The sequence below is a fragment of the Phyllostomus hastatus genome, unplaced genomic scaffold (genome assembly GCF_019186645.2).
Source record: "Phyllostomus hastatus isolate PE091 unplaced genomic scaffold, TTU_PhHast_1.1 phas_contig_254, whole genome shotgun sequence".
NCBI classification, from domain to species: domain Eukaryota; kingdom Metazoa; phylum Chordata; class Mammalia; order Chiroptera; family Phyllostomidae; genus Phyllostomus; species Phyllostomus hastatus.
The window spans coordinates 5,475,823-5,501,387 of NW_025333810.1; the positions used below are offsets into that span (position 1 = coordinate 5,475,823).

The following is a 25,565-nucleotide window of genomic DNA, read 5'->3' on the forward strand; positions in this document are numbered from 1 at the left end:
CTTCCCTGCATACTTCTGTTTTGCCTTCCCTCCTTTTCTTTCTTCTCCCCACAGCTTTTCCTTATTCCTTGCTTCATTCCTTTTTCCTTAAAAAAATACCTGTATGCCTTTATAACATTACTATTTATGTGTTTAATAGCTGAGATTTTTAGGTGATAAATTATTCCCTTAGTAGTAATTAGTTCTTGAAGTCAGATAATAGGATGCTGTTTTATAATGGCATGTTTGCATCAGTGGTCTCATGTACCATAGTTTTGCTTCTTTATTACACTGTGGGAAATTACTTAGAAAAGATTGAGACTACATTCAGAGTCATAAACAGCGATAATGCATGGCCAGTTTATATGTGGAAAAATTAGTTCTTAGTAATGTGGTCTGGGTACAAAAAGAATTCTCTATGATCAAGGGAGAACTAGAAATTTTGCATTGTAAAATGAAATTCTCTCATGTACTTAAGGTACAAAACTTTTAAAATGGCAGATAATAGCATAGCCTATACTTCATGGGGAGAGAAAAGTGCATGCTATGTTCTGGTTATGGGGACACCATCATTTTGACAGCTGAAATTTCTGATAGAAGTTGGTATAATGTAGATTTTAAAATCCTATTGTGTAGTAATATTTTTAAAACTGTTTTATAGCCTCTTGAGGTTACAACTTCTTAGTGTGCTATAGATTGAATGGTTTGAATGAAATATCCCCTCAGGTCTATTTCCCACTTCCTTAAGTGCATCTCACAGGAAATGTACTCTTACTTGGGCTGAAAAACTGTTCATTTTCTTTACCACAGGATAAGAAGTGGGTCCTCAATCATGAAGATGTCACATTGGGAGAATTACTGGGCAAGGTATGTAATCAACTGAGCTAAATAACCAAAACTCTTCACTGTAGATTGTGAACTCTGTAGATTGTTCATTTTCTTCAAATACTTCTTACATTCCTGCACCCAACAAGGTGCATTCCCACATTAACCTAGAGGAACATGATACCACATCTGTTACAGATACTAGGATGTTCACTGAAATAGATGTGTGAAAAGAAAACCTTTGAAGGTTTAAGGAGGGTTTTTGAATTTTAAAAATAGTGTTGTGTGTTTTCCTCTATATTAAAAGTCATAATTGTATTATTGCAGTGTAGAAAGCCAAAACTAGTGAGCTGAGATTTGAATAGAAACTGTGAGGTAATAAAGGTTTAAATAAACACCTAAATAGTCCTGTTCTATTTGTTTCTGGCTACATATGATAGTTCAGAAAATGTAAAATACTGCTCTTTGGGATTTCAAGATTGGGTATAGAATCACAGTATGTAACAACATTAGCTATATTATTTTCTAAAAATGATATGGACAAGACACACTTCAATGTAAACATTCATATGTAGCTAGCTCTATTAGTTGTCGGAGAGGACAGATGTATATGATAAGAGTCCCTTTCTTCCAATCAAGTTGCAAGTTTCTTCCAGTTCATAGGCTATATGAAAGTAAATTATGTCTAACAATAATGGCAGACATTTTATAATCAAATGGACGGACTATTTGCAAATTTATTATTTTACAGTTGAGTTGCAATGGGTAAATATTAACTTCCTTGTCAATGACTTAATTTGTTATGTTTCCATTTGAAATTTTGAATTCAGTTTAGTTTCTTAATGCAATGTGAGAAACAGTATAAAATCTACCCCTAGGACCAAGGACCTCTTGTGAGGAATGACATAAAAATAGACAGACATGATATTTAGCCTCATGCATGGACTTAAGGTCAGTAGTAGACATGAAGCTGTGCCTGTTAAATGGTAGGGAGTGACAGGAGTCCCAGGCTCCTCCTGACTTCTTTTGACAGAGAACAAGTGTTCTGGGAAGCCTATTCTTTTTCTCAGTGTTTGGAGATTCCTCCCTTGACCACTGTTGACAGATTTGAGAAATCTATCTATCAAATCCTCTGAGTTGTGAATGTTGAGTGAATGTTCAGAATTTTTGAATGCCTGCTAATATGGCCAAGACCTGTTTCACAGAGCATAAACCATTAGAAAAGTACAAAGGGTTGGTCAGTGTTCAGGAATGGGATAAATGATTTTGGGAAGATCAAGAAGTCTTCATGAAGAAGGAGGCTTAAGAAATGAACTTAAAGATTAATTAGCATTTTTTCTGATTGGAGTTGGGGGATGGTTCCCACGGAGGATAAAAATGTAGAAGAGGCATGGCATGTATTTTGGGATCACTAAGAACTTGATGTTAGGATACGCAACCTTGTCATAATCTTTTTAAAATAAATATTTGAGTTGAATATTAGATTTAATAATAATGAATACTATTTATTACTTAAATATTCAAGTATACTTAGTACCTAAGTAAAATAAAAATTTAACAATTAAATAAAGTATTAAGTAATATTTAAAACATACAAAAATATTTTTACTTTTAATAATTTTAAATGATTTATTATCAACATGTAAAAATTTACATTCCTTGAACTATTGGTTAAGAGTTACATTGATCATAGAATTCCAAAGCTCAGTAACTAGCAGACTTCTACATCAGCTACTTCTTGCTCAACAACAATAGCATGGAAGCATGTTATAATATAATCCTTGCATATTATAATTATAACTATAAAATATGTAAGCATACATAGAAAAGCTTGAAGGGAATACTAAAAAATATTTGTTGTGTTAGCCTTGTAACTCATCTCTATAATGTTTTGTGTTTATAATAAAACAAAAATGACTTTAAACTAGAAATTAGGCATTTTAAGTCAAAATACAGTTAGGCATAGAATAAGGTTAGGAGTTCATACCCTTGTCATAGAAATGGCCTCATCACAGGTGACATGGGCATTTGGGTAAGAACCTCATCTTCCTTGGTACCTTCCCTCAGAGAATGACAACCTATAACAATGGCTGCTGCCAGTCCTTCATGGGCCTCAGTTCTGTTGCCTCTCCCTCTTCTCCCACTCTCAGTCTTCCCCAGCTGATAGGACTGTGTGGCTCAGCACCAGTAGTCATGCCACAAAATCTCTGCTTTATCATTAAGCATTAATGGATAATATTTTACATTTAATAAGATGCAGATAATGGGACTAGACTGAATGAAACTTATGTACTTCTGACAGTGTCAATTTGAGTTTCTCCTTTTGTCCTATTTTCTTTTTTATTTTTCCCCATTTTCCTTCTCAGTTGTCCTCCAGCCTCAATCCCCTGAATATTTGTTATGCTGGGTAGTAAATTCAAAATTGGGAGATTGATAAGAGCAACATTCCCAATCTTTATTTCCACTTCAAACTCCGGATAATGCTAACAGAGTACTTTGATTATTCAAAGTGCATCATTACATGCTTTTCTTGTGTTTTGTGAAGATTTATGTGGCTGTCTTACATGTTAAACAATAAACGTATTTGTATTTTCAGGGAAATTTTGGTGAAGTATTTAAGGGCGTATTAAAGGATAAAACTGCTGTTGCTGTTAAAACATGTAAAGAAGATCTTCCTCAGGAACTGAAAATAAAATTTTTACAAGAAGCTAAGTGAGTTCTTTAAAGTTATATAGAATATGTATTTATAATATAAGCAATTCACTAAAATGTAAGTTTGTACATTGTGATTTTCTGAAGTACGAATAAGCACTTTTAGAATCCTCATAAATAACCATTTAACACTATGTGGAAACAAAGTTTCTGTTCTTGAGTTAAACTATACATCAGTTAGGCAACCACAGTCAAAAGAACTTGCTGCTAAAAAACAGTGAGTATTCTTTAAGTTTTTAAAAAATATTGTAATTTTTGCTTTTATCATACATGCATATACATATATATGTGTATATGCAAAGTTGTGATTTTCCTTATAATAAAAATATTACTGTATTCTATATATGTAAGTTATACACTTTATATATATTTAGATATATAATTTCATTTCTTCTACCTTACTCAGATATCATCACTTGATTCTTTTTTCTTGTCTGTTAGTTTTCTTTTCTGAGAACCCCAAATGCCTTCTTTAATTTAGTGTCTGGCATTTGTTCCAAAATTTGCATACTGTTTTGTTTTCTAATCCATCTTCTTAGAGGATTGTCTTCTTTTTCTTATTATTAACTAATTTAATGTTCCAAATTGCTACCCCTGTATTGCGGACAGTTAAAACTATTCTGTTACTGGTAACATCTGGTTTATACAACTAAACACGAACTAAACTGAAAGATGCTTTGGGCAGAGTGAGGACAGACATGGTTGGCAGATGGGTGCGTGGATGGAAGAGGAGGAGAATACATGAATCTATAGGTTGTTGGTGTGAAGGGAGAGAGGAACAAAAGTGTCTGTGTTGGGGGACGTGTGTCTCTGTGATCACTTATAACACAAAATTGAAGTCTTCATGGAGTATCGTGGAGAACAGAGGACATGGCAGTGACAGGACATGGCGACGAGAGAACTAAGTACCATGACATGAAGCATTTTAATGTATTTCTCCATTTATCTAAAAATGACTATTGATGGAATGGAATAAACTAGTGTGATACATTTATTAAATATCTATAGAATAAAGTTGAAAACTTGTTTTATGTATATTGGCAACTCAGAAAAATATACTCTTGATAAATTTAAAGATGTGCAATTACAATTGAAATTCATAGGTTTATTATTTTATAGATATTCACAGGTATTCTTATGGTACAAGTTATATACAACATTTTCAAAAATATTTAATTTTTTGCTTTCTAATTTGATTGTTTTATTGCAAAATAGTTTATTTTCCTCTTCTAAAGTGAGACTATTTTATTTTAAGAATGAAAATTATGTCCATGCAAAACTCATGTCTTTTAATAGATGATAGAGTTATATATTGAGATATTTAATATTAGTGGAGTTCAGGCTGGCTGTTTTATGGAATTTCTTTACTAAGCAGTTTCCAACCTCAGAAATGATATTTTGGATTAAAGTCAAACATTCTAAAACTTCTTTTTAATTCCTTGTAGAAATTGCAAACTCAGTTATTGTTAGGATATTTCCTTCATCTCTAGAATTCTTCCCCATTTATCTTTTCTTTTATAAATCATTCTGTATTTTCAATATAAAACATTTTTCTTAGAGCTATCTCTGCTTTAGTTGTCCATGTACAAAATGTATATAAACTATTTTTTCTTTCTCCAAATAAAGTTTTTTTTTATTCTTTTAGGAATGAAAACTGCATCTTTCAAATATTGAGTGAACTTGTAACTATGTCAACAGGATAATGTGGTTTAAAATTCAGTAATAGAAATCATCAGGGTAGACAGGCCTCTGAGGGAATCTAATCTTGTAACTCAAGTTTAGAGTCCTAAGAATGAGTCTATGCTATTTTGTAGCCCTCTAAAATTTTGACTTATCCAAACTAAATCTTCCTGCTTCAGCTTGATACTGAAACTCTGTGACTCAGCTATTGGTTAACCTTTTGCCAGCTTTCTCAAAACTTTTTTGAGAATTTACTATTTTGAAATTGATTGTGATCATCAAGAAAGTGCTTATTACAAAATCTAATGAAGGGATTACCTTATAGTATTAATGTGAATTAGATTCTTATTTTTATGTATTTAAAATCAAGTGTTTACAGAAAACAAAATAAAACAAAAAGATGCTACTCTTGCAGCATACAGTTTTGAGTTCACTAATACTTTTCAGCTATTGCTTAGGGAGTTCTATGTTTTGGAATAAGTAAATTATTCCTATTTATGATTTTGAATGATTGTTAACAATCATTTTGAATGATTGTTAGTCATTCAAAATGGATAATAGTTTTTAATTGAATTAAGTATACTTGACTCATTTGTACCTATAGCTTGCCAATATTTATCAAAATTTGCTTATATCCCATTTATTATAATTGGGTTCATATTGAAGTTTTAAAAATTGATTGAACAACAATAAAAAAAGAAAGGAAAAGGTTGAATTATATCAGTTAAAGTGTTTTACTTGTGTATATTCTTTATGATCATAAATTAATGCTTTATTATTTAAACAATTATTCTTATACTTTTTCTCATACAGAATTCTCAAGCAATATGATCATCCCAACATTGTCAAGCTTATCGGAGTCTGCACGCAAAGACAGCCCATCTACATCATTATGGAACTGATTCCAGGTAATCTCATTGCAGGGCTTTTTTTCAGTGACATTTCAGTGTTGTGTTTCATTACATTCATATGTTCAGTCTCTTTAATTTCTCCTTGTAAAGTTTCCAAGGATTTTGTTTAACATTTTCCTAATGACAAAGAACTTGTACACATTCTGGATATTTTTATAGTCTATAATAATTTGCTATTTTTAGAAAATGTCAACCAACCTTTTATAAAAGAGAAAATAACTTATAGTACAGTTACACATGGAATTTAGTTTATGTGAAAAAGGCTGTTCAGAAAAATAGCCTACTTTGTTTGATTTTATAACAATGACAAAGTACTATTTTATACATAGTTCATTATGTATTCTAAGTATTGTACATTAACACACATACTTATTTGATGGCATATAATGATCCCAAAGTGCTTTTGGTTACTTATGAACTGTGAACTAATTTTATATGTGTGAACAAAGAAAAAAACTAATGTCTTGGAGTTTGTCTTTGTGTATCTTGTGACTTTTAGCACCTCCAGGCTTTTTGATTAACAATTTTTGCCAACAAACAAGGATAACATGAAACATATAGTGGAATACATTTTCAATTTATTTTCTTTGTGTATGTTCCCATTGTGAAAAATGTAAACAGGTAAAATTTGATCTTTATAAGATTTACAAATATAATAGGTAATAACTGCAAAGATTTGTGTTGTTGCTTTTAATGACTACTCATTTTAAAAGAAGAAACTTTAAGGAATATAAAAATATTTTAATATGCTTTGTACATAATGTATGTATATTTTATTGTATTGACATGTATACACCTGCGAAACCATCACCCCAAAGTAATGAATCCGTCTATCACCCCTAGCTTTTCTCATCCTCTTCTTAGTCCCTTCCTCCTGCCACTCTCTACCCCCTGTCCAGTCAACCACTGATTTTCTTTCTGAAATTATATTTTGATTAGTATTTCTTAGAATTTTATATAAATGGAATTGTACAGTCTCTGTACTCTTTTTTTGTGATTCATTCATGTTATAATGCATATCAATAATTTATTCCTTTTTATTGCTGAATAGAATTGTGTCATATGAATACACCACAGCTTATCCATTTAGATGTTGATAGACTTTGGGATTGTTTTCTCTTTGGGGCTACTACAACTGAAGCTGAGGTGAACATCCATGCACACATCTTCAAATGGACATGTGCTCTCATTTTTCTAGGGAAAATTCCTAGAAGTGGAAAGAATGGATCATATGGAATGCGAGTGTTTAAGACACAGATTTGAAATCTCTAGTACCACAAAATTTATACCTCACATTCTTATAGCATAAAAACTGGGCCAAAACATTAAGTTTAAGAATAATGGACTCATAATTTTATGACATTTTCAAGTTAAGCCATGGTAACAAACTCTTCCCATTCTCTAGTTTTTTATTTTCCTATCATGATGGTCCTATGCACTCTTTCCCTTTCTCATCAATGAAGACATCAGATGTGAAAACATCAACCATCAAAACAGCATAAAAGTCTTGTAAAAAATATTTCCACTACAAGATGAAAAGCTGATATGTATACTAACCCTGGGATTTAACCCACGTGTGCAAGGCTAGTTTCAACATTTAAAAAGATATTAGTGTAATACATCACATCAACAAGGTAAAAAAGAAAAATCACATGATTATATCATGTTGCAGTAAAAGCATTTGACAAAATCTAACGTTCATTCATGATGAAAAAAAAATCCTTAGTAAATGAAGAATGGGGAGAACTTCCTCAACTTGAGATATATATTATGTGTGTGTGTATATATGCATTGTGTGTATGTATATGTATGTATTCATATGCATAGATGTACATATACATAGATGCATGTGTGTGTGTATATACATACACATACACACACACACACTCTTTATAGCTAATATCACACTTAATGGTAAGAAACTCGAAGCTTTCCCAATAAGATCAAGAACAAAGCAAGGATGTTCCTCCCACCATTGTTTCAACATCACACTGCAAGTCCTAGCTAATGCAATAAGACAAGAAAAGGAAACAAAAGGTATATTGACTGGGAAGGAAGAAATAAAACTGTCTTTATTCATAGAAGGCAGTTTGGCAGTTTCTTAGAAAACTAAATATACTCTTATTAAACATACTAACATACAATTTATTAATCACACTCTTTAATATTTACCCAAATGAGTTGAAATTCATGTCCACAAAAAAAATTTGCACATGGATATTTGTAGCAGCTTTGTTCATAATGCCAAAACTTGGAAACAACTAAAATGTCTTGTACTAGCTAAGTGGATAAATAATCTGTGGTACATCCAAACGATAGAATATTATTCATTGCTAAAATAAAATAGTCCATGAAAAGTCATAGAGGAAAAACCTAGATGCGTATTACTAATTGAACAAAGCCAATCAGAAAAGACTTCATAGCCTATGATTCCCATATTGGCATTCTGGAAAAGGGGAAACTGGAGATAATTAAAAGTTTGGTGCTTATCAGCAATTAAGGAGGGATAAGTAGGCAGAACAAGAGGATTTTTAGGATCGTGAAACTACTATATATGATATAATAATAAATAAATGTCATTTCACCTTTGTCCATACCAATATCATGCACAACACCAAGAGTGACCCCCAATGTAAACTATAGACTTTGGGTGATAATAAAGTGTCGATGTAGACTCGTCGCTTGTAACAAATGTACCATTCTGGTGGAGGATGATGGTAAATGGAGGAGGCTGTGCTGTCTGGGGAAGAGCTTATAGGGGAAATATCTGTATGTTCTTTACATTTTTGTAAACAAAAACTGCACTCAAATCTTTAAAAAATTTTAAAACAATAGAAATTAAATACACTTTGATCTCTGTCATTTCTCCATTCACTTACCTCCTCCCTCCCTCCCATTTCAACCTTCAGTGACATATCTGTATGGTCAATGAAAGTCTCTAGTGTAGAGGGTAGTGATGGAGATCTGGAACTCTAGTAAGTGTTGGTGAAGATGTGGAAAAACCAGAGCCTCCCACCACTTTGGAAAAGCTTTGCATTTCTCAAAATGTTATACACTTATCCATAAATTTTCCATTTAAACTAAGAGTTCTGATCCTAGGTATTTACCCAAGAAAATAAAAAAATCTATCACTACAGAAAGCTGTATGCAGGTGTTAATAGCAGCATTATTTGTAATAGCTTCAAAATGGAAACAACCAAAATGTCTATTAACTGATGAGTGGATAAACAATGTAGTGTATTTATGTAATAGATACTGTTAAGCAATAAAGTAAATGATCTAATAAATGCTACAGTATAGATGAACCTCAAAAACCTTATGCTAATTAAGCAAGTCTAGTACAAAAGACACTATGTTGTATGATTCTGTTTCTATGAAATGCCCAGAAAAGACACCTACAGATAAAGCAGATTTGTGGTTTCCTGGAGCTGGGGGTTTGGATGGGGTTGACTGTAAAAGCATGAGGGATCTTTTTGGACTGATGAAAATGTTCTCAACTGGATTACAGTCATGGTTGCACACCTCTGTAAACTTGTCAAAACTCATAGAATCGTACATGAAGATGAATACATTTTATGTATGTAAACTGAGCTTCAGTATAGGTGTTAAAGGCCCAGGGTGTGGCTCCATTTGTTGGGCATCATCCAGCAAAGTGCAAGATTCCCAGTTAGTGTGCCACCTAGGTTGCTGGTTCAGCCCTGGTCAGGGTGGGTATGAGAGGCATTCGATCGATCTTTTTCACATTGATGTTTTTCTTTTTCTCCCTGCCTTCCCCTCTCTCTAAAACAAAATTACATATATATATATATATATATATATATATATATATATGATATATGATATATGATATATGAATATATACAGGGAACAAAGGCCTAAGGACCATTCAGTCTTGGCTGAAAGCTTGGCACAGCCTCTTATAAATTGTGTTATCTTGCTCAACTTACTTGACCCTTCTGTGCCTTAGTTTCCTCCCCTGTAAAGTAAGAATAATTGAGTTGTTTTAAGGACTAATGTACTGTGATTATATGCAAATATATATTATGTCTATATATCTAAAGATATTTATATAAAACATATCTCTTAGAGTATTTGATAGAAAACCATTTTATGTGTTCTCATAATCATCATGTTTATTTTATAATTGTCAAAGAGAAAAAAGTAACTTCTTAAAATGCTATAATCCAGTGAGAACTGTAACTCAAACTCCAAATCTGCCCCTAACTCTAATCCTACCCCTTAATTTCTCTAGCCAAGAATGACCTGAGAACAAACTGGGAAGTATAATATTTGTCTTTAGTTCTTCCCATTCCACCATCATTTGTGACCGCTTTGTTTGTATGTTTTAATGTTGGATTGGCCAAGTTTGTTACATTTTTTCCATAGAATAAAAGACACATTTTTCATTTTCACCAATTTTATTGTTTTGGATATTTTGAGTCTGTCCCTATCTCCCACTATTGGCTTCTAGTGGGTAGAGGCCAGGGTGCTGCTGAACATCTTCCAGTGCATAGGATAGCCCCACAGCAAAGAATTACTTGGCCAAAATGTCAATACACCAAGAAACTTCACAAACCACTTTTGACATGTTCGATCAGTCATAGCACCTTCTCCATACACTGCACAAATCTTTTTTTGCTTTTCAGTTGAGTTTTTACCTTTCTTGAAATAATAAAGCATAATATGCTAAAAATGTGTATTTTCTTCCATCTGCAATACTAAAATGGCCACACAAAAATTCACCCATTTTGATGGTATTTTTTAAAGTGCATGCTGCTATAGCAGCTGTCACAATACAATCTAAAAATTGTTTTGAATGAAGTTGAAGACAACTAGGCACTACTAGAGCTATTATACAGAAAAAAACTTAATGGACTTTTCGGTCAACCTAATATTTAGCCTTCAGTGATTTTTCTGTCCTGATAAGTAGAACTAAAGTGACTAGATTAAATGGCCTCTGAATTTTAGCTCTAACCTATAATATTTTAGTTGTTAGAAATTTTTTTCTTAAATTTGAAGCCTTTCATAACAAACTCTCAGACCACTTTAAAACAATATTTTTCTGTGTGTTCCTCTTTTCATGGAAGGCATGATGGGAAAAGAACCAGCTAGTTTTTATTCTTATAAAGTAGCAAATAAGATACAGTATTTTTAGTTACATTAAATTTTAAAGTCGTCAAAGCACTTTAATTAATATTACGTCATTTGTTCTACCAGGCAGTATTTTATCCCCATTTACAAATAAGCTAAATGAAGTTAGAAGGTTTAAAGTGACGTGTCAACATGAGTTTAATAGCAAGTGGGGAATCCTGCTGTTTTCTATTATATCATTCAGTTAATAAGTGGGTCAAAATATATAATCCTTTTATGAATGGAAAATACAAAGGAAAATTCAGGCCAATGTCTATGCAAGGTACCCTATGAGCAAATTCATGAATTCTTGTTCCATAATTTCTCATCCTGGTGCACACATAAGTAAATAGCTATTGCAGTAAACAGAACATTTTTTGTTTGAGTTGCTTTTTTTCCTCTATGGGGATCAAGCTATGGATGGAAGATTTAGAAAACTGGTAGGTTAAAAGCAAAATTTAATAACTGCTTAGTGTCTTATATGCAAGACATTTCAAAAATGTATTATGCAAAGATTTAATATGCTCCTCTTCTCATCAGATAACTTAGCTCTTTGGATTCATAAATCTGAAATATGTTTTAACCATAGTAGTGTTTTAAGAGATTGTAAGCATTGGAGAATTCAAGTTTAAAGTGACTACTCCCAAGATGATCCTGTCTTCATTTGAATCACCTCTTGAATTCCAAATACCTTACTTATTTACTTCTTTGCTATGGGTTACTGGATAAGTAAAATCAAAGAAAAGGCAATTCTAAATGAAACTAGGAAATACTAAAAAACAAACAAAAACCCCTCTAATATGCTAAAAGAAGACCCTCATTTTACTTTGCAAACAAGTTGTGTAATACTTAGAAATTCAAGCGAATGAAATAATTAGTTTTTTGTTTAAGTGACAAGCATGACTTAAAGGAGTATTTATGGTTCAGGCATCTGCGATTTGTTTTCAAAGACAGTGGTTAAATCAGGGCGCCACAAGATACCCTGAGGAATAGGAGACTAAGCAGATTAACCTCCAAGTACAATGTCTCTGCAGATCCTGGGTAGAGGTAATTAATTTTAGCAAGCCTTAAAAAATGTCAGTCTTCACTCTTTCATTCACTAGAGACTTGTACAGTGACTGCCTCCTCCTTTCTGACCTGGATGTTCTCTTCGAGTTCAGAGCTCCCTGGAACTAACTGCATGTTATATTATCCAGTACATTCCTCAGCTCACACACATGTGTGCCCCTGGGCCATCCTCAAACTTATCTTAATTTTAAAATGATTTATGGCTTTGGAACTTTTAAAATTATTGAAGAATATTTACCAGGTTTTAGGTATCATCAAAATATATCTCATCTCTGTAATGTGCTTTAAAAAGAAGAATTGAGCTCATATAGTTTATATTGTCTAGAGATTTTAGCTTAGAAATCTGGACATGATTAATAATATTGTTCTCATAAATATCTCTAAATTTTCAGTAGACATCTTTCCATGTTAGAATTTCTTTTCCTTTATTTCCATTTTTAATTTCTATGGGTAATTTCACTAATTCTTGTCAATAGGTTAAATTCTTTTTAAAAAATAAGCATTCTGCATCTCCAGTTCATCATGAAGTGTTTTATATTTTTATGTGATTTTAATAGAATCGATTTCAGCTATATGACATTTTAGCAATAGGAGGTTACTAGTGGGCATTGGAAGGGGCAGCTCCTGTTTCTTTGATAACAAGCTCCCAGTGTTTGGCTCTGGATATTTGCCTTACATTTGTTTTACTCACCATAAATGTAGAAAAGGGTAAATTGTGCCAACCAAAAATTAAGGAACATGGCTCCTGGCACTCACTGAAAGAGAACCCTGAACATCTGTAGCCTTATAATATCACCTCACGGCAGTTAATGTTGGCTTCAAGACGAAGGATAACATAGTAATTCTCAAATTTATATTTGTACCAAAAAGGATAAGATCATGTCAGCTCTATGGCTGGGTTTTTTATTTTACAAATAAATTATTAAAGAGTAACCTAATTTTATAGAGTTTATTTTTTCACATTGTTTGGAGGTGTCAATAGAATACTCTTTTAAAATAAATTTTATGTGAATCTCAACGAGTATAATTACAAAAAGCATTGTACATCTCATTTTTGGAAAATGGATAACTTGTTTGTATGAATTAACTAATATTACAATATCTAAACTTAGACATTGGTCTTTACTTTGTAGTTCAATTATATTACATTAATGAAAAGCACAATAAATGTACCCAGTTGCCATCTTATATCACAAGATAATAGATTTTCATATAATTAGAATATTTCCAGCACAATGTTCTAAAAGGAATGGAAACTTTAAATGGATATTTCTTCCTCAGCCAAATGATGTGTTGGGTTGCCATAATGTTTCATTTGCTGCCTAATATCCCAAAGCAAATGCAGATGGAATAGTTTAAGTGACCATTTCTCCAGACATTAAAAGCACTAATATATTTTGAAATTGGTTAATTTATTTATTTTATACATCACCTAAACTGACAACCTGGTGGGATTCCACATGTGTGATATTGACATTTTCCTGTTGTTTTTCAAGTAGACCACTTCCTTCTAGTAGTACATATTCTCCCCTAGATGTTGAGCTAATGCTAAAAACATTACCCCGGAAGGGGATATTAGATGTGAAACCTAAAATATGACTATCACTTTATTATCTCTTTGACTTGTGTGGTTTTAAAGAAGTGCCTAGGTTTTTGTCTATCAGTGGACAAATTTTGATATGTTATAACAAACATGTTTACATGGTATATTTAAGCCACGGGTGCATTGCGTACATCTAACCAATATTACTCATGTTCTTTATATTCTGAGCATCTCAGGACGCGTATACATGTGACTGCTTCCAGCAAGGAGGCGGATAGCCTGGTGGGCAGGACAAAGCAGGCTCTGTACTGTACAGCAGGCTCTGTTACTAGATCCTGTTTTTAAAATGCCTTCATGTAATTGAAATTTCTTAATGAAAATAAGTGTAGGAGTTAGGAACACATGTCATGCTGTCCTTCCACAAAACAAGCAGTTCTTTAAGGTGCTGATTAGTGTTACTGTGGTTTTGTTAGGTCATCATTTTCAAGTTTTGTTACTATATATGGGAGTCTTAAAAAATTCAGAGATAAAGTTTACGGTGATAATCTAAATGATGAGAAAATTTGCATTATTTTTGAAAGCCTACTTATATTTGATGCAAAGGTTAGAAGTGTGAATAGGACTAGTGAAACTGGTGAATTCAACTGAAATAATCAAATTTTACTTATATTGTTTCTACAAATAAATAGGTTTTTCTCTATAACCTATCCAATGTATATGAAACTGACAATACCTATTAATGAGATTTTCATATTATCAGAATTATAAGAAATATAGTTATGCCCTGGCTGGCGTAGCTCAGTGGATTGAGCGTGGGCTGCGAACCAAAGTGTCGCAGGTTTGATTCCCAGTCTGGGTACATGCCTGGGTTGCAGGCCATGACCCCCAGCAACCACACATTGATGTTTCTCTCTCTCTGTCTCTATCTCCCTCCCTTCCCTCTCTAAAAATAAATAAGTAAAAAATTTAAAAATATATATAGTTATTTAATTTAAGCAGTGAGAGCACAAACTATTTCTCCAGGATTAAAAGACAAGTGAAAATTGATTAGCTAAAAGTTCTTTAAAATATTTATTTTATTCATGACAAAAGTTGAAAAGTAAATGTTAGGTTTTTTCTGTTTGCATTGAAGTGTACCATAGAGTATTTTATGTAGAAATCAAATACATGTCTTTTTTTAACATTAGCCAAAGATATTGCAATACTATCCATACTTCTCTTTGTACATTTTATTCCTTCCTGGTTGTAGTTAGTCTGTGTATTCGGAAACAACAACCAGACAAACCGTGGACTCTTTTTAAATTTGTGGAAGAAATGAAAACCTTATGATTTGTATTTAAGAAGGTATATCACTTTATTCCTAGATAGCACTATCTTTAAATTGAGTTCTATTTAAAAACTGTGGAAGGCTAGATATTCTTTTTTTTTAATGAGATTTTATTTATTTTTAGAGAAAGTAAAAGGGAGGGAAAAAGAGAGAGAGAAATATCACATGTGTGGTTGTCGCTCACGCTCTCCCTCTGGGGACCTGGCCTGCAACTCTGGCATGTGCCCTGACGGGAAATTGAACCATTGTCCTTTGGTTCACAGTCCAGCACTCCATCCACTGAGTCACACCAGCCAGGGCTAGATTTTCTTTTAGGTTATTCATTCATTAATTCAACAAACAGTTACTGAATGCCTACAATATAGATTCAACAGTGAAGAAAACAGACCATTGACCCCATAAAAAGAAACAATTTTTGCTCTCATGAAGCTTACATCCTAGTGGGAGTAGAAAGAAATATGTTAGATATATAAATAAAATGTATAGTATGTTAAATGTTATTAAGAAAATAAAGCATAGAGGGGAGAAGATAGACTCACTGGCCCAGGAAGGCTTCAGAAGGATAGCATGTTTGAGTGAAAGTCTGATGAAAGTGAGGGAACAAGCTGTCTGGAGGATGGGCGTTGCAGACTTCATGGGGTTGCAGAAAGGGCAGCATGGATGTAGTTAAGGGTGAGAGGAAAGTATTAGGTGAAGTGAGAGAGAGAGGGGTTCAAATCATACAGAGCTTTGTAGATCTTAGGAACAATCGGTTTCAATTTAAAGAGTCATCTTGTGCTGATAAATCTGGGGTGTCATGCTCAATTTCACTGGGGGCCACATCAGCCTCATGGTTTCCTCCAAAGGGATAATTTTAGGGCTGTATAAATGTAACTCCTCCTTAACTGTTAAGGAGTTGAAATTACATTTGGCCCTTTGAAATCAACTGAGAGGCTGATGTGGCCCCCAGTGAAAATGAATTTGACACCCCTGCCCTAAACTAAACATGCTAGCTTCTTGCTGTCTTTACCAGCTTTTAAGGGTAAATAATGAGACCAGAGCTTTACATTTATGGCAAATATCATGGAAAATACTAAATAACTTTTAGATTCTCCAGGCCTAAGAGACTGTTTTTTGCTGAGTCACGTGGTTGGGACTGTATTTTGGCCTTCTCTTCCTTTGCCTTCATCAGTTTGAATACACTTTTAAGGATGAAATCATTCTTCTATTTGTTAAATGCTCATTTTATGATGAGCCAAATTAATTACTTTTGAAAAATCCATTATGCATTTTTCATTTCTCATTTCTTCACTAGTTTTCTGGTCATTTTTAATCTCTCTCTGCTCATTTAAGTACTCTTAATTTCCCTTTCTAGGCTTTCAGATAATATATAACATAAAACATCTTCACAAATTCATTTTGAGGCACTGTATATTAAAAATGGTATAGCCTCTTGTCATTGAAATGTGAAAATATTAGAAACTGTCATTATAACAAGGTTTTTTTGTATGTGGAACTTTCCTATTTTGCATTTGCCTTCATTTGTCCTTCTCTGTAAAGCCAAAGTAGACTGTCATTGCTATTTATTTATGAGCATGAATTTCAATTCCAGGAAGAATATGATACAGCTGTGCCTGAAATTGAGAACCTAATAAATACATCTAGAAAATGTAACCTTTGCTAGAAAATAAAAATTTGCCTAAAATATTCTGTCAAAATGAGAAAACAGTATCACATTTGACAATATCTGCACTCAAAATGAAAGGCTTTACGTAGCATACTGAAAGATTAAAGAAGTGACTTTATATAGCACCTTTAATAATTTTGTATCTTAAGAGATTACATATATTAAATATTTTTAGGTTAGCAACTGTTTTTTTAAGACATTATTTATTTCTCTTAATGTTAGTCTGGTGGTATTGAGACCTTTTTAAACAGCTTTGATAATGACTTGCCAATCATTTTGTCTTCTAGGAAGAGATTTTTCTACCAGCAAGTGGTTGAATCTCTGTATTTTCTACCATGGCTACTAAAATTAAGAAAGAAAATTTTTCTGTAGTTAACAGCAATCATTTGTTGAATAGGATAAAAGACTCAAATATTTGTCTTTTTGCAATTTTTTTCATCTTTAAGAGTGCTTTCTAAAAAATATAGGAAAAATTTATAATGTTATATCATTGAGATTATTTTTAAGAGTCAAGTTTATGGTCTTTCATTTCTTTTAAGTGGAATTTCTAAATTAATGAGGCTGTAATTTGAAGGAGCTGTATTCTTTTCAAAGTATTTCAACCTGGTCAGCTTTGATAAAAAATAAGCCCCCAAATTGGCTATTTTAGTTGAAAATACATATATTACCCTGTATTTATATAACCTTGAAACTTAGAAATATACCTGTTTTTCTTTAAGACTTCCCATTCTTTTATAAACCTGTGCGACATTTGGATTAATTACTTTATTTGATAAACATTTACTGAGTTTCATAAACCCATATACATTGGTGGAAAATATATCCATGATCTCTCACTGAATTCAGTGTAGCAGGAGAGACATATATTTAATACTCATCACAAATAAATTTATTGTAAATTTTGCTATAAAAATAGTATTGCTGAGAGAAATGGCAAGAGGTAGCACCTAGTTTATTTTAGAGTTCTTAGAAAACAACCCTAGGAGGTGGCATTTGTGTTGGACCAAAAGATAAAAACAATCTATCTTAGTAAAGGGCTAGGGAGAGGCATGGAAAACAGCAGGTGTGAACGCTATGGATACAGATTGCTTTTGACGAACAAAAGGAGGGTTAGAATGAAGGTGGTGTCTGAGCCTGGGAGAGACTGGTGTATAATAAGGTTGGAAAGTAGGAGAGATGGAATGATGAAGGGCCTCATAAGTCAGGATAAGCAATTTTCGATTATATTCCCAATATAATTGTGTTTTAGGCAGTGGAGTAAGGTTTGTTTTGTTTTGTTTTGTTTTTATGTGTTACTTTCAAACAGTGCATAGGAAACACAATGGAAAATCATCCCAGACCCTCATTCCCTTTGCAATTCTTTTTGGAGGCAGCAGCTCTTACTAGTTTATTGTGGAATTTTGTTGTTTTCTGATTTTATTTTAGTTTTATTCTTTCAGAGCTTTTCTTGTACAAATCAAAACATGTATAAATATATATCTTAACATAAATGATAACTTACTCTTCTGCTCTATATTTTTAAAATACATTTTTATTTTTAATTACAGTTGATATAAAATATATTAGTTTCACTGTACAGTCCAGTGATTAGACATTTATATAACTAATGATGTAATCACCCCAATAAATCTATTACCTATTTGGCAATGAATACATAGTTATTACAATATTACTGACTATATTTCCAGTGCTGTACTTCGTACACCCCTGTGACTACTTTGTAACTACTAACTTGTGCTTCTTAATCCATTCATGTTTTTACCCAGTGCCCCTCATCCACCTCCCTTTGGCAACCATCAAGGTGTTCTCTGTACTTGAGTCTGTGTCTGTTTTATTCATTTATTTCCTTGTTTAGACTGTTCCTGTAGGCGAAAACATGGTATTTTTCTTTTTCTGTCTTACTTATTTCACTCAGCACAGCTCCCTCTAGGTTCATCCATGTTGTTGAAAATGGCAAGATTTTTTTTTTATAGCCAAGTATTATTTCATTGCATACATGACCACAGCTTCTTATCCACTCGCCTGTTGATGGGCACTTAAGTTGCTTCCATTTCTTGGCTATTGTAAATAATGCTGCAATGAACATAAGGATGTATATGTCTTTTCAAATTAGTATTTTGTGTTTCTTTGGATAAATACCCAAATCAGAATTGCTGGGTCCTTCTTTGTCTCTTGTTGTAGCCTTTGTTTTAAATTCTATTTTTTCTGGTGTAAGTATTGTTAGTTTAGTTTTTGTAAATTTCCATTTTTATAAAATGTCTTTTCCATCCCTTTACTTTTAGTCTCTGTGTGTCTTTCAGTCAAAAGTGAGTCTCTTGTAGAATGTATAGGGGACTTATTTTCTTATCCATTCAGCCTTTTGATTCAAACTTTTAACCCATTTGCAATTAAAGTAATTATTGATAGATATGTATTTATTGTCATTGTATTACTTATATTTTGTGATAATTTTTAGTTTTCTTTTTAAAGAAAATCCTTTAACATTTCTTGTAATACTGGTTTCTTATAATACTGGCTTGGTGATGATGAACTTGTTTATTGTTTTATTGTCTGGGAAGCTGTTTTTTTTATTATTCTAAATGATAGCTTTGCCGGGTACAGTAATTTTGGTTGTAGGTCCTTGCTTTTCAAAATGTTGAATATTTTATGCCAATCTCTTCTGGCCTACAAAGTTTCTGTTGAGAAATCAGCTCACAGTTTTATGGGAACTCCCTAGCAAGTAACTAAGTACTTTTCTGTTGCTTCTTTTAAGATTCTCTCTTTGTCTTTAACCTTCAGCATTTTAATTATAATGAGTCTTGGTAAGAGCTTCTTTGGGTTTATTTTGTTTGGGACTCACTGTTTTCTAATCTGTCAATTCCCACTACTGTATTATTCATTTCAGTTATTGGATTCTTTATTTCTGACTGGTACTTTTTTATATCCAGTTTAATTTTTCCTATCCCTTCGTTGAAGTTCTCACTGAGTTGATCTACTCTTCCCCTAAGTGCATTGATCATTCTTATGACCAGTGTTTTGACGTCTGCATCTGGTAGATTGTTTCCATTTCATTTAGTTCTTTTCTGGAATTTTGTCCTGTTCTTTCATTTGGGACATGTTTCTTTGTCTCCTCATTTTGGCTGCCTCCCTGAATTTCTCTGTATTAGGTAGAGCTGCTAAATCTCCCAATCTTCGTATAGTGGCCTAATATAGCAGGTGTCCTGTAGGGTCCAGTGTACAGCCTCCTCTGTCACCCAAGTCACTAAAGGTATGGCCCCCCTGTGGGTGCATGCACCCTCCCATTCTGGTTGAGCCTTGTTTGATGTTGGCACAACAAGGATTGACCTCCCTAGGCTGATTAGCTTCAAGGACTTGCCAGGACTACAGAGAAGGAGCTGCTATTTAGAAGCACACCCCACAGAGCACAACTCGCTTCAGCAGGCCTCTGATACCCACTTAGTCAGCCTCTTGCAGGTGTCACTTGTAGAGGTGGTTGGGTGGTGCTCTGGTGTAGTCTGAAGCTGTCTGCTGTGTGCGCTGGCCCTCTGGCCTCTCTGGGGCCACCCAGTGTGAGCTGTAATCTATATGCAGATGGTTGACACTTATGCTCGGCTTAGGGGTGCCCAGGAGAGGCCAACCTGAGAAATGAGGGTAGGCTGCTGGGCTTGGGACTGCTTAGCAAGAGATAAGGAGCATGCTGAGGCCAGATGCTGCTTGTTTGGTGTTTGTGGACCTTTGAGAGATTGTAGGGGAGTCCCTAGCATGAGCCAAGACAGGCCACTTGTGTGGAAACACCACTGGAAACTGATTGGATGGGCCTGCAAGTTAGGTGGGACAGAGTCTCTGGGAATCACCAGGGCAGAGCAAACAGCATGAGGCAGGTTGATGGAGACTCTTATGTAGCACCAGCGTGCACCTGTGCTGGTAGGGCTCTGCAGAAGAACAATGTTCTCTGCCAGCACTTTTGTTGGAGAATTCTGCCCCTCCAGTGAGTTTGTTTCCTACCCATGTATCCTTGGTGCCTTTTGAGCTGCTGCCCCAGTGCTGGAGCTGTGAGTGAGTGAGTCTGAGTAGGTTCGTGCACAGGCCCTTGAGGAGGAACACCCGGGACTCCAGACCTTCATCTCAGCTTCAGCCCCTGCTGATTTTCACAGCCAGAAATTATGGAGACTTTTCCTCCCTGCACTGGAACCCTGGACTGGGGAGCTTAGTGTGGGGCTGGGTCTCCTCACTCCTCAGGGGGCACCTCCACAGCTAAGATATTCCTCCTGATTTTTAATTGCTATATGTGGTAATGGGACCAGCCCATTCTGTGTCTCTGCCCCTTCCACCAGTCTGGACACAGCTTCTTCTACATGTCCTTAGTTGTAGGACTTCTGTCCATCTAGACTTCAGGCGGTTCTCAATGGTGGTGGTTCTGTAGTTTAGTTGTAATTTTGATATGTCCATAGAGGATATGAGTACTGTGTTTACCTACACTGTCATCTTGACCAGAAGCCCCCTGTGTTTTTTACTTGACAGAGTATTTTAGAGATTTTTTTACATCGGTATATATCAATTTATTTTACTCTTTTATGAGTAACAACATAGCATTTGTTTTTGCCCTGCTTGATGACTGTTTTTCTAGTCATCTGCTACCAAGAGTACTTCAGGAAAAAGTTTTGTGTATCTGTTTTTGCTCTCATATGTACCTAAATAGGTACATTATAGGAAAATTCACAAATATTCCCCAATCTTCATATCTCTGGATCAACAGTTAAGGCAGCATTATATCTGAACCCAAAGAGATTATTTTCTAGAAAAGAAACGGGCTCTCTGTGAAACTTGTGCTTTCAGATCTTTCACAGTATAATGTGTAAGAGCAAGTACATCCCAGAGATGAATTTGCAAGTGACCAAACCTTATACCTTAGTCATGCTTATAAGTTTTTAAATTTATTGGAGTGACACTGATTAATAAAATTATATAGGTTTCAAGTGTATAATTCTAGGATACATCATCCATATATCACTAATATTACTCATAACTTAAAAAGAAATGATTATAAGTAAACAGAGTTAAGATTAATGAATTAATGATTTGTTCTCAGTATTCTATACATAGATAGTGTTTTATATCAAATTGAATTTTTATCTGAACCTGCTATTGCTAATGTAACTAAAATCAGTTTTGAAGCATCAGAATTCTATATATGATTATTTTCTAAGCTTTCCTGTGTCTCCTCTGTACATTCCCCTCTCAAATCATTAATCTTTCTCTCTTTATCTCTCATTTCCCTTTCCTCTGTCTTTCTTAAAGCAAAGTATAATTTCAAAAATTCGGATTAGTTAAGACTTAAAAAATTAATGGAAGAAAATATAGCTATTCCAATAACACCACTGCTTGTCACTTTTCCATTTTTATGCAAGCATGGTATATTATATTACACCTGGCTATAAAAGTGATCCATAAATCAATACCAAATGTAGGAAAGTACATAAATTTTTAATATTAGTTTCTAGATAATTTCTTGGCTGAAGATATCTTAGAAATGCCATTTACTTAGCATTTTTTACATGTATCTGTCTACCACCTAAAAACTAATCATGGTTGAAATCTAATCAAGTTAGAACTTGCTATAAATATATTTTGTAATAAGGAAGAATATTACCTTTTTTCAGTTTGAAATATTGCTCCCCTTCTACCTGATATTCTCCACAGTTGTGTGGCATGTATAATACATTACAAGGATAATAAAGTGTATAAGTTTTAAAAATTATTTTCATAATTATCTTCAGAAAAAATGGTGGAAAGACAACTTGGGAGGTATTTCAGAGGGACACATACTCTAATATTAGCTTTCAGTTTTTATGAGTATGTAATTTTCCAAAGATTAATTTTTCAAATTGGAACCTTTAAAATACCTACCTAACTTTTTACATTAATTATGTGTAGTTATTTTTTTTTTGGTGGGGGGTAAGAATTTACATCATCACATAAGCCAAATGCATGTGAGGAGCAAGGAAGCCCCACCGCCCCAAAAGAGGTGGAGAGCAGAGCTGGTAACAAGAAATCAATAGAATTTAGAAAGTAGACATTCAAAGTTAACTTCTGTTGTGTAACAGAAGCTATTATATGATAAATATAACATTAGCAATGTGTGTACATTAAACTAGAAGAAAACTTTATTGGTGTACTCAAATTGAAGTAAATTGTATCCTTTTATTATTTTCTCTTAATCTCATAGCTTCAGTTTTGAATGGTATCTTAATGGTCATTCTAAATGACTGCCTTTTGTCTACTTGCAAATTAGTTGATGCATGCACTTTTATAATTCTGCTGCAACATTGTTCTCAAACTGGAAGGCTGTGGGGAGTTCAGTGTAATAGCAGTAACAATATCAGTGGCAACAGTAACAATAAGAGTGAATATTTCTTGAGTGTTTAACTTTCCACAAGCCTGGCACTGTGCTAACTTCCTTGAATCTTCTCCACAGCCCTGCAAGGTTGTTATTGTTAGGCCAAGGTTATATATGATGAGTCTGTGGTTCAGAGAAGTGGGTGTTTTGGCCAAGGCCACAAAGCCAGAACCGTGAAACAATCTCAGGTATTCAGATTCCAATTACTTATTATTATTAATAAGCCTCTGGGACAAGCCAGCCTTCTTTACCTCCCTTAAACTTGCCTGCCTTCTTTTTTACACCACATTAATTTAATGTTACCTACCTCTTCCACCTTTTATACACTGTCCTAAATTCAACTACATTATTTAAAAACAAGAAGGAAACTACATTCTGATTTCAAACTACATGGATTTGTGACCTAGAACTGCCCCTGACTTATTCTTGGGAAAGTCAGTGAATACTTCCAGTATTGCTGAGAGCCTTCAGTGAGGTAATGCCTACAATGGCACATGGAAACTCTTGTAAACATACAGGACACTTTTAATGTTAAACTCCCCTACCAAGGGTTTTGTTTCTTAGGAAAGGAGACTTTTTCCACCCAGTTTTCATTGAAATCACAAGTGTTTGGGGACTAAGTGCTAATTATAATAAGATATTGCCAAAATAATTATGTTTGCTATGTTTTATTAGATCAAAATAAGGAATTATCTAGAAAAGCCATCCATCCTAGGCAATTTTAATACCTGTAAAATATTTTATCCAATATGAGAAATCTCTTTATTATTAATTATTCATCACTATGGAGATAAGTCAGACTCATCAGAAGTACCCATTTTGTACTTTTTCATTCTAAATGCTAAACAACATAGCTTTGTGTCCTAAGCAACAAAGGTGTCACAGCACAGCACAGCACAGCACAGCACAGCTTAGCTTCAGGAATTTTCCTGAAGCAAATATTTGAAGGTGGAAAGAATGTGAAGCCATGTATTAGGATTTCATTTAGTGTTTTTAAAGAAATAATTTAGACATGGTATTCTAGTACACTTAAAAACATAAACTTAACTTGAAACCTAAAGTTATATGGAAATTATGTGATCATTTCTTATTTCATAAAAGAAATTCTTCACATATTTTAAAACAGCTTTGGTATCACTTCAGATGTGTTTCTTCCCCCCTCCCCCCAGGACACCAGAGCAAGTTCACTTCACTTTTTGAAAAGTATTTTATGTGCCAATACCTTTTATGTCTTCATCAAAATTCTTGATTAAAATATGGGAAAGGGGAGGATTGAGCATGCACTTCTAAGTTATACCTCTTCTAACTTTCTTGGAGGTCTTCATCAAAGCTTAAATCAAAATTCCACAGCTATCTTTGCTCGGCCTCCAAACCTACTTAACTATAGTTCTTTCCAACTTACTTCCACTTCATCTCCATTTAACCAAAGGATTATAATGGTGGGTTGAAGGGCTTGGCTGGAATCTTGTTGCTTTACAGTTATGGCATTCCTTTGATCTACTTTTTCATAGTATGAAAAAAAATCCGGTAAGCTTTTTATACAGTATAATGAGAAACACTCTGCCATTGATGTCTTGCATCCCTGCTTGTCTTAAGGAGCATGCCAAGAATGCAAAGCCCTGACCGATCTTTACCCGGACCATTTCTCAGGGATGTGTTTGTAGTGAGCAACTTTGAGGGGTAGGGGGGTCTCCCTCTGAGACGGAGAACAGTCTGCCCACTGCCTGCATCCCCACCTGCCAGCTTCCTCCCCTGGGAGGCCTCCCACACTGTGTGCAGTGTCCTTCCATGCGGGCTGCACCACGGCGCCGTGCTGTGCTGTGAATAGTACAGTTTTTTGTCTCTGACCCATGAAAAAATAACAGGTTAACTTATTAGCTCATTAGTAGGGTAAAAATCCTGGACCAAAATATAACACATACAGGGCAGTATACAAATTCTAAGTAAAGAGCTCAAATTATTAGAAAGTGTTTACACCCACAGTGACCATTTTCCTGACTTATAGGTTAGTTTTGCACTTCTTTTTTGAACTTTATAAATGAAAGTCAAACCTTATATATTTTTTTGATCTGGCTTTTTTTCTTTTTTACTTGGCATTTTATTTGTGAGGTTTATCCATGTTGTGGTTGCAGGAATGCATTTATCTTTAATGCTGTATGTTATCCCATTGTATAAGTGTACTACAATTTATTTTTCCATTTTACAATTTATGAACATTCGTGTTGCTTCCAGTTTGGGGATGCTATTAATAATGTTGTTTTGACTTTTTTTTTATGTCTTTTGGTGCACATGGCTATTGGATATAACTACATGGAGTTAAAATGCTGGGTTATAGAATATGCACATGA

At 33.9% G+C, this 25,565-nt stretch overlaps 1 protein-coding gene across 4 annotated transcripts in view; it reads left to right on the plus strand.

Annotated features, from left to right (window-relative positions):
- Nucleotides 1–25,565, plus strand: part of FER (FER tyrosine kinase) — a 399,749-nt gene that overhangs the window by 269,158 nt on the left and 105,026 nt on the right. For all 4 annotated transcript variants that reach the window (XM_045837886.1, XM_045837888.1, XM_045837887.1 and 1 more), the window contains 3 exons: nt 790–846; nt 3,401–3,516; nt 6,010–6,104. In XM_045837886.1, the coding sequence (XP_045693842.1) occupies nt 790–846; nt 3,401–3,516; nt 6,010–6,104 (268 nt within the window). The remainder of the gene's footprint in view (nt 1–789; nt 847–3,400; nt 3,517–6,009; nt 6,105–25,565) is intronic.